We start from the raw sequence: 10,037 nt of genomic DNA, 5'->3' as shown, positions 1-10,037 counted from the left end.
AAACTAAGAAAATGATCCTCCCTCGAGAAGACTTATTTATGGTGACAACGTCAACTCATAATGGCTGCTATGGTAACCTTCACACCAGATATGGTGGGAAAAGTTAAGGTGGCTGCGTTGTCACATTAGATGCTCGTGCATACCTCAGTATTATCATAGCAGATCTGCTTCATCGGTCGGAGCCGAGGTGCAAAGTGACACTAGAGAGGCTGGGGGTGCAGGGCTGTGTGCTGGGATATGATGTATGTTGGAGAAGAAACATGCTATGAAAATGGAACAGTGTTCACTACCCAGCAAGCACAGTCATGCAGGACCTGGACGAATTAGCGATTTATCTGGCCCAAAATATCACCTGATTTCAACCAACATACATTCTTTCTGCCTATTAAGACAGACGTCCCTGGACGAATAAATGAGAGTGCCAAACCCAAATCCAGTATACATCAAAAAATAGGAATTAAATAAATTCCAAAAAGGTAGCACATCCAAAAATTAAACAAGCGGCGGACAAAGTACTCACATTTCCATTTCTTTATTGGCACACACCAAAAAGGAACGCTTACGTGTTTCGGCTATGCAGCCTTCATCAGAGCATGAATCACAGATGAGTCCAATCGAGGCCAGATGCACTTATTCCACCATATTGTGGCGGCCATATTGGATGTCATGGAAACTTGCAATACAAAAAATGTTCGTATTCATATCATTGATCAACCTGAGAAGTTTCGTGGAAATATCTTTCAGTTTAATATTTTGCCCTATTCACCCCCCATTATAACTTATGGACTTTAGCAACAAAATTGACCGAGTTGTCCATATAGGTTGTGATCCTATAGATATTATTTCTGGTGGACAACTTTGTCCCCTATGCACCTGTTGCCTGCAGGTAGGTGTGAAAAAGGCTTTTTCTTTTTCATTAATGATGTAATGACGTGCCTAAAATAGCCATGCTAAAAAGGTGCTATGTTTAAAGCTAGCCTCCGTTTGGTGGGTTTTTTTTCTCTCACTTCGCTAGGAAGAAGTGAGAAAGAATAAAAGATCAGGCCAACCTTGCCAATCAGCCTGGATTCCTACTTCTGTAATTGTATACTGTTTTAAGGTCTCCTGCACAAATGCTGAAATGTTTACTACTGAGCTAATAGAGCCTTCCTGCTTGCTCAGAGGAGAAATTTAACTTTTTTATAAGATTTGTTTTTGGCTTTTGTGCCTTTTATTGATAGTTACAGTGAAGATGGACAGGAAAGAGGGAGAAGGGAGAGAATGGGAGAGACACACAGCGAAGGTCGTCACGAACGGGACTCGAACACGCGACCCGCTGTCTCAGGCCAGAGCCTATATGTGGCATGCGCCTGGACCACTAGGCCAGCGGGTGCCCCGAGAAATTGAACTTTGACCTTCAGGCAGTATACCACTTGTCAAGCAGTTGTGTGAAACCAGACACACCAGACTATACTCTTACAGATTGGTCAAAACATTGTAATAACTAAAACTGATACGTTTACTGGAAGCATTGATAAACATTGTAATTGAGAGTGCATTTTTTATGAATATTGTCCATTATAAAGTTACAATAAAATATTAACAGTCTGTTTTGTTTTGCCGTAAATCATCTTATAAGATTCCATCATTTGTCTGTGTTTGAGTTGTATGACAAGTGAATGAACTTGTGCGTCACAAGGGCAGATTTTCACCGTGCATGCTGAAAATAGCCGATCTACAAGGTCACAACGCGCCGCAGCTATTTTCAGCACGCAACCACGCATAAAATGGCTCCCTAACATTTTATTCTATAGTTTTTATTTGTTGATGAAAGTACCAATATATTTAGTCATAGTTTTAGTCATCATGGCTTAGTTTTTATTTAGTTTCTATACATTTTTTGTCTGTGGAAAAAAGGTATAGCGTCGTGCATTCAGCACATGCATGGGAGTGGGAGTGGTATAAACCACTAGTCTGTTCCATCTGAGAGGCAGGTGTCTGTTCCATCTGAGAGGCAGGTGTCTGTTCCATCTGAGAGGCAGGTTTCTGTTCCATCTGAGAGGCAGGTTTCTGTTCCATCTGAGAGGCAGGTGTCTGTTCCATCTGAGAGGCAGGTGTCTGTTCCATCTGAGAGGCAGGTGTCTGTTCCATCTGAAAGGCAGGTTTCTGTTCCATCTGAGAGGCAGGTGTCTGTTCCATCTGAGAGGCAGGTTTCTGTTCCATCTCAGAGGCAGGTGTCTGTTCCATCTGAGAGGCAGGTTTCTGTTCCATCTGAGAGGCAGGTGTCTGTTCCATCTGAGAGGCAGGTGTCTGTTCCATCTGAAAGGCAGGTTTCTGTTCCATCTGAGAGGCAGGTGTCTGTTCCATCTGAGAGGCAGGTTTCTGTTCCATCTGAGAGGCAGGTTTCTGTTCCATCTGAGAGGCAGGTTTCTGTTCCATCTCAGAGGCAGGTGTCTGTTCCATCTGAGAGGCAGGTTTCTGTTCCATCTGAGAGGCAGGTGTCTGTTCCATCTGAGAGGCAGGTGTAACCTGGTGTCTGTTCCATCTGAGAGGCAGGTGTCTGTTCCATCTGAGAGGCAGGTGTAACCTGGCAGGTGTCTGTTCCATCTGAGAGGCAGGTGTCTGTTCCATCTGAGAGGCAGGTGTAACCTGGCAGGTGTCTGTTCCATCTGAGAGGCAGGTTTCTGTTCCATCTGAGAGGCAGGTGTAACCTGGCAGGTGTCTGTTCCATCTGAGAGGCAGGTTTCTGTTCCATCTGAGAGGCAGGTGTAACCTGGCAGGTTTCTGTTCCATCTGAGAGGCAGGTTTCTGTTCCATCTGAGAGGCAGGTGTCTGTTCCATCTGAGAGGCAGGTTTCTGTTCCATCTGAGAGGCAGGTGTCACCTGGCAGGTTTCTGTTCCATCTGAGAGGCAGGTTTCTGTTCCATCTGAGAGGCAGGTGTCTGTTCCATCTGAGAGGCAGGTGTCACCAGGTTACGATGGAATGTGAATCCATACCGGTTGATCAAACAGAGGAGAACAAGGGCATTTATGACGCACTCACGCACGCACGCAGTATTGTGTGTGTGTGTGTGTATCTGTGTGTCTGTGTGTGTGTGTGTGTGTGTGTGACAAGGGCCGGAGGAGTGGAGAGGATTAATCATTTATTGAAAAAGCAACGGAAAACAATAGCAATGTGTTTGTCAGTATTATGGGCACAGAGATCATGGCCGTCTTGTTTGGATTCCTGGGCCTGGAAGCTGGAGAGCTGCCGGTATGAAGGCTACTGTGAAAAATGACATACCTCCATCACTCCCTCTACGTTCCTTCCTTACGGTTTAGAACGGAACAGCATGATATGGTAATATAGTAAATAATTGTGTAGTTGTGAATGTGTACAAACCTAAAAGTCACACCTGTGTGAAGTGAGGGGCGCTCTTATCGACTTGCTCAGACATATATGACGTAAATTCTCCATTAATTGTCAAAAATCTATATCTGAATATAGGATAGGGTAGCGCCACTCAAAAATATACATATGTGTTTGTTTAATAGAATGATGGTCATCTCTGTTCACAAAAAAAATAAATATAAAGTATTTAAAAAGAAACGATTGTCAACTCTGCAGTACTCAAGCTACAGAATAGAGAATTGAATGTTATTCTGGTGAGGAGTGTGGTATAGGCTTCCATGGTTAAGACATTCTTAGCCTACAGGTACTGTATATGAACAGAGCTGAGGCAGGTGGTGTATTTATTTAGCCATTCAATTTGACTCACATATGCTTCCACTGAGTAGAGGCCTATACTACAGAGATCTTGTCACAGAGATCTTCAGTTCTTGTATCATCTCAATTAGGCCATATGCCATCATTATGCAGCATCTAATAGCCTCTTTTCAAATCCACAAGCTGCTTGTTTGAACACGATTTACATCTGCTTAAAGCTGAGCTTTGTTGTGTGGATAATCGACTCGGGGCCTGTCTTCAACAATGGTCCAAGGCCTGCCAAGTAGAAACACAAAAAGGCAAGGCATTACAAAAGGTAGACGAGAAGCTTGGCCACCATCCCTGGGAGCTTTCTTCTATAGACATCCCTATAGATCTATTATCTATAGACCTCCCTTGTGTCACCTCATGAGAGCTGTCCTCCATTCTATGATGAGTAATGTGAATGACGTGTGCTGTGCTTGTGGAATTCGATCCAGCTGTTGTTTTAGAAAGGAGGCCTTCAATGAGGGACGGGATACAGAGTTAGAGTGTGATGAGATGAGATAAAAACAGAAGAAAGTAGCAGCTTCTATACCAGTTGTTGCATGCTTATACGATTTCCCCCTGATAGCAGCAGTGGTAGGGAGTGCAGGTGCACCGGGGTGGAGGTGCACTGGGGTGGAGGTGGTAGGGAGTGGAGGTGCACTGGAGTGGAGGTGGTAGGGAGTGGAGGTGCACTGGGGTGGAGGTGCACCGGGGTGGAGGTGCACCGGGGTGGAGGTGCACCGGGGTGGAGGTGCACCGGGGTGGAGGTGGTAGGGAGTGGAGGTGCACTGGAGTGGAGGTGGTAGGGAGTGGAGGTGCACTGGGGTGGAGGTGCACCGGGAAGTGCAGTGAACAAAATCTAGCAAATAAATCAGGCAACAGATGAAGACATGAGCGAAGTAGGAGAGGAGAGAAAGCGATGGTAACAATTTGTCAATTTATGACAAATTGAGAAGATTACGTTTTATGTTATTAGTTTAAACATAGTTAAACATTATTTTTTTAGTGATTACATATGGGCATATAAGTAAACAGGCCTATAGTAATCAGACATATACGTTTTTGACGACCCGTCACATTCACAATGCAAACCAATACAACTTGCCTGGCCCTGCATATGCAAAAACTTCTTGGGGTCTAAATTGTTCATCTATATGAACAATTCTAATACTGAAATTTAGATCATGCTGCAGAAAATGACCCCTCAAAAACAAGGTGTTGCATGTCAAGGGACATTGATTGATTGATTGATTTGATTGAAATATGTATTAACAGTTGGCAGAATTACAGTACATTTCAAGTTAAGTTTCAAGTTAACTGTAAGTGGATGACACCATAAAGTATTACACTTGTTTACAATAGGGCCCACTATTTTAAATTCATCAAAACATTTAGAGATGTACAAATATACACTTCTATATAGCCAAACAGGAAATCATCATAGGTAAAAAGGGAAAAAAACATATACAGCTATAGGGGCCAGTTTCGAATTGCAGCCGTCCGTAGGGGCCCTTTGAGAGCAGTTTTGAAGGAGTCAAGGGATTCGCAATTGCATGTCTTAATGACTGTTGTATAGCCTCTAGTGAAATTTCAAAAGAAACACACATGGATACAAACAAACAACAAACAACTCAGTGAATATTGATTGCCGGTAAAGTGAGAGGAGAGGAAAAAAAATGATTGTATGTGTTCCCCTTCACCTCTCTCCCACATGGGTGAAAATAAAACTATATTCTGTAAGGTGTATAATGCTTTATAATAACCACATGGATTACATTGACCACCACATCATTCTAATTAGTTATAGCCTCCTCATAAACAAGAAAAGCATTTTGGTGAGATGTGCAGCTTGCCAGTGCTGCATGGTTACCTTGGTTGCAGAGCAACATAAAGTTGAAAAGCATGACAGGCACGGATGGAGGACAAAGAAGAAGACACTATATGTCTGTCAAAGGAATCAACCTTGGGGAGAAGGGATGAGATTACTTTAGTTTCACTTTATTTATAGTCTGTCTGTAGGTTAACGTTTTTTCTCCACAAATGACACATATATTAACGGTATAGCTCCATCTGAAGCATAAATGATATCAATTGTATACAAACAATTCAAGGCGGTTGGATAATGCCAAGCTGATGAATATCATCTTGCGTGGGCAATGGTATAAAGAAAGAAGAAAAGGGGAGGGGGGGGGTGTAGACTAGCCTACTATACTTGCGTTACTCTCCCATTGGTCAGCTACAGATGATATTCTGATGTGCTTTGGTGACACGACGAAGTCTCCGTCAATAAAAAGAAAGGCGACAGGACAAGCCACTCAAAAGCAAAACAAGTGTTGGAGACGAGACGTGCGCCACTATTAGATGCGCCTCTTCTCCTTTCCCAACTGCTGCACGCCCGGAACTATTTCTCCAACGCCGCTGTGAGGTAAATATTTAATAATGCAGCCTATATTACTACTTAATACTTTGCATTTCGGAAACTAGGCTAATTATATTGTCAGATATTAATATGGTATAGTTGTTATTTGCAAACTGATCCGCCTGCTGTTATTATACGCATGTATATACGCATATACGCATTCTTGTTATATTAAAAAAAGTGTTTTTCAGATGTTGGTAACATTCAGCTAACCAATTTCATCAACTGCAAATAGGCTACCCTATATATTTCCAAATTGCCCGGATCAGGAAAATCAGACTCAGGTTAAGAGTAATAGCATTACAATTGATCTCGAATCTGTTTTCTTTCAGAGGTCGAGTCAAGAAATAATGGAGTGGTATTCCCTGGTTCTGATGCTGAGTTTACCATCATACATCCAAACAGATTGTTCTTCACAGTGTCTGAAATGCGCCCAACAGATCTTCAATACAGACGGACCTTTAAGTAGCTTGGTAAGAGAGAGCGCGGTCGCGTAATCCTACTGGCAAAATGCCGAGATGATAATAATAATAATAATAATAACAGCAACAAAAAATGGAACTCATTCGAAGTCATTCCAAAAAGTTACCAGTTGACTTTGGCTGTATATTTGGCTGTGCAAAGACGCAAAAAATACTGAATGAATTAAACAAAAATTACATTTTCTCTTCTTCTAGAATCATGGAATATAGCCTATATGAGCCAATAAATGACAGTGGCTCTCAGATTGGCGTCCGGGGACCCCTGGGGGTCCTTGAGAGGGTTTCAGGGGGTCCCCAGCAGCATCATGGGGGTCCCTTTAGATGGGGATCAGCGGCCAAATAGCCAATTTTGGGGTCCTTGACATGAAAATGTTTGAGAACGACCACTCATATAAGAATCATTCCTTCTAGCAATTATAACACTGATTTCCAAAATCACGTGGGGGGGCTTTGCGGGAGCGCGGAATTAATTATGCACAATAGGCTATGCCCCGTAAATTTGTCCAAAAGACATTAATATGTGGTTCTTTTTTCCCCAGACATGCTCTTCAGAATGTGATGGAACACTACTGAGCTCAGACGAATTGGAGAACTGTGGAAAGGCTCTCCAAGCGGCGCACACCACCACAGGTTTGATGGATTTGGCCGATAGTGCAGGTGCGGAGGATGGAGACTTTCAAGAGACCGTCGCCAGGCTAGTTAAACGTTACGGTGGATTCATTAAGCGCATTGACAGAAACAAAAACAAAATATTCGCCTCTCCGTGGCGTGGTGACAATTTCGTGTTAAAGTCCGGAGCGCCGGCGCTCCACACGAAATACGAGGATTTGGTGAAAGTGATCGCGGCGAGAGATCTCCTCCCGGTGCCGGAGATCGACTCGGAGGATGAGGAGCGGCGGCTGGCAGACGTGAGCACGGAGAGCGACATGGGGCAATATGAGAACGACGAGGAGTCAATGAAGCCACTGGTCAAGCGTTATGGCGGCTTTTTACGCAAATTTGGCCCCAAGTCTAAGAGGAGTAGCTCCACCACGGACCCGGAGCAGGGCAGCCAAGAACAGGAGGAGCTTCAGAAGCGCTACGGAGGGTTCATGAGGAGGATCCGGCCCAAGTTGAACAACTTGAAATGGGACAATCAGAAGAGATACGGCGGCTTTTTACGTCGCCATTTCAAGGTCTCCGTGCGCTCAGTCGAGGAGCCAAATGATTATGCCAATTATGACGATTTAGGGCTATAGATTAATATATCAACACGAAACTGTATAACATTGAGTGTTAATTTGACTGTCTGAGAGTGTACAAATGCACAAAAATGGATTTTGTACACCATCAGAATTAAATTAGCACAATGATTTTACTGTGTGTGTGTGTGTATAGGCTATAAAAACTTCTACAGAATCACTTGAATTGTCACCCAATAACCTTGCATATATGGTTGCAAAACAATGCGGCTTATATTCCCTATATAGGCCTATCTGTAAAATGAAGGTCTGCAGCTTGTGTCAGTCATGTTCAAACGCCCAGTATGTGACAGAGGTGACAAACAATGTGCTACTGGAAAAATTGCTGTTTATTATACAATATATGATGCTTGTTTAATAAAACCGTTAATAAAAGCAACTGATGTGTTGAAGGAAACATTGTGTCTGACTGCAAATGTGCAAGAATGATGGATGGAAGCTTTGTGAAAGTGGAGTTATTAATATTATAGACAGGCCTTAGACACCTGTGGGGTTTATAGGCCGATAGAACACACAGTTTCAATAGATATCATGTTATTTCGTTTGTAAGCTATCAACACTATAGGCCTCCAGTATCCTGCATGCAGGACCTGCAGGGAGTGCACACAGACATCAAAGGGGGCTTCAGCCCCTGCCCTTTTACCCGTCTGTAAAACAGACCAGAGTCACCAGACCATGAATGTGGTCTGGAAAAACAGCTAGAAGGTCCTGGGTTCGATTCCCGCTGTGGGCACTGGGGGCGTGTTCCCGTCTCCGCGTCATCAGTGCCCATAGAGGTGGGGTTGGCGAAAGGGCCTTTCTGTGTGGAGTTTGCGTGCATCTCCCTGTGTCCCCTATAGGTAGGTATCCTCACAAAAACATGCCGTAATCCTGGTCTCTAAACTACCTGCCTGATGGAGGGGAAAGGAACTGCAATAACGTGTTCCTTCCAATCCACACTATACGTCCGTCCGGGGAAACTCTCCCCTGTCAGGTGAAAAGAAGCAGCTTGGACTCCTCATGCATAGAAGAAGCATGAGGTCAGTCCGCTGCCCCCCCCCCCCCCCCCCCCCCCCAGGTGGACTCCTCATGCATAACAACCATGGCAGACTAATCCACTTTGAAAACAGCTGCATACGTGGGCAAATTAGACAGCTTTAGTCTATGACTCTCATCCACATTCAAGGGTCAAGGCTGTATGTCAGGGATACTCAAATAGATTTACCTGTGGGCCACATTACAAAAATGGCAAGGGGCCAGTAGATAAAATTACGACATTAATGATACTTGATAACTTCTCTCTTTCAATTGCTTTTTTTTCGCAAAATGTATCAAAGTACAATGTGCATGCACACAATATGTAAATAAATAAATGTGTTACATTTTCTTGCATAAACACAAAGAGCTGTTTCCATAACTGCACAAATTTTTGCACATAACATGAGTAGCTGTTATAATAACATAATAACATAACATGAGTAGCTCTTTGCCTGCCTGCCTGCCTGCCTGCCTGTCTGTCTGTCCATGAGTAGTTATTTGTCTGTCTGTCAATGAGTAGCTGTCTTACTGTCTGCCTGTCTATGAGTAGCTGTCTGTCTGTCTGCCTGCCTGCCTGTCCAATTGTCCATGAGTAGCTGTCTGTCTGCCTGCCTGTCTGAGTAGCTGCATGTCTGCCTGCCTGCCTAATTGTCCATGAGTAGCTGTCTGTCTGCCTGTCTATGAGTAGCTGTCTGCCTAATTGTCCATGAGTAGCTGTCTGTCTGCCTGTCTATGAGTAGCTGTCTGCCTTCCTGCCTGTCCAATTGTCCATGAGTAGCTGTCTGTCTGTCTATGAGTCTGCCTGCCTGCCCAATTGTCTATGAGTAGCTGTCTGTCTGTCTATGAGTAGCTGTCTGCCTTCCTGCCTGTCCAATTGTCCATGAGTAGCTGTCTGTCTGTCTATGAGTAGCTGTCTGCCTTCCTGCCTGTCCAATTGTCCATGAGTAGCTGTCTGCCTGCCTGTCCAATTCTCCATGAGTAGCTGTCTGTCTGCCTGTCTATGAGTAGCTGTCTGACTGCCTGCCTGTCCAATTCTCCATGAGTAGCTGTCTGTCTGTCTATGAGTAGCTGTCTGCCTGCCTGCCAGCCAGCAAGTTGGTTAACAGAAAATAAATTGTTATGGCTGAGTAAAATAAAATACAATAAACACAATTTGCCTGAAAATA

At 43.8% G+C, this 10,037-nt stretch overlaps 1 protein-coding gene across 1 annotated transcript; it reads left to right on the top strand.

Moving 5' to 3' along the window:
- Positions 1 to 6,481: 6,481 nt before the first annotated feature.
- pdyn (prodynorphin) lies at positions 6,482 to 7,851 on the top strand (the record flags this gene model as incomplete). Its single annotated transcript, XM_080762873.1, has 2 exons — positions 6,482 to 6,604; positions 7,153 to 7,851. 2 exons carry the CDS (start codon positions 6,482 to 6,484, stop codon positions 7,849 to 7,851), a joined length of 822 nt encoding a protein of 273 aa, XP_080618999.1.
- Between the last annotated feature and the right edge of the window lie 2,186 nt (positions 7,852 to 10,037).

Source organism: Protomyctophum bolini, assembly GCF_963924005.1.
Source record: "Protomyctophum bolini genome assembly, chromosome: 5".
Classification (NCBI taxonomy): Eukaryota; Metazoa; Chordata; class Actinopteri; order Myctophiformes; family Myctophidae; genus Protomyctophum; species Protomyctophum bolini.
Note: the sequence above shows the minus strand (reverse complement) of the source record. Positions and strands in the feature narration are given on the sequence as shown.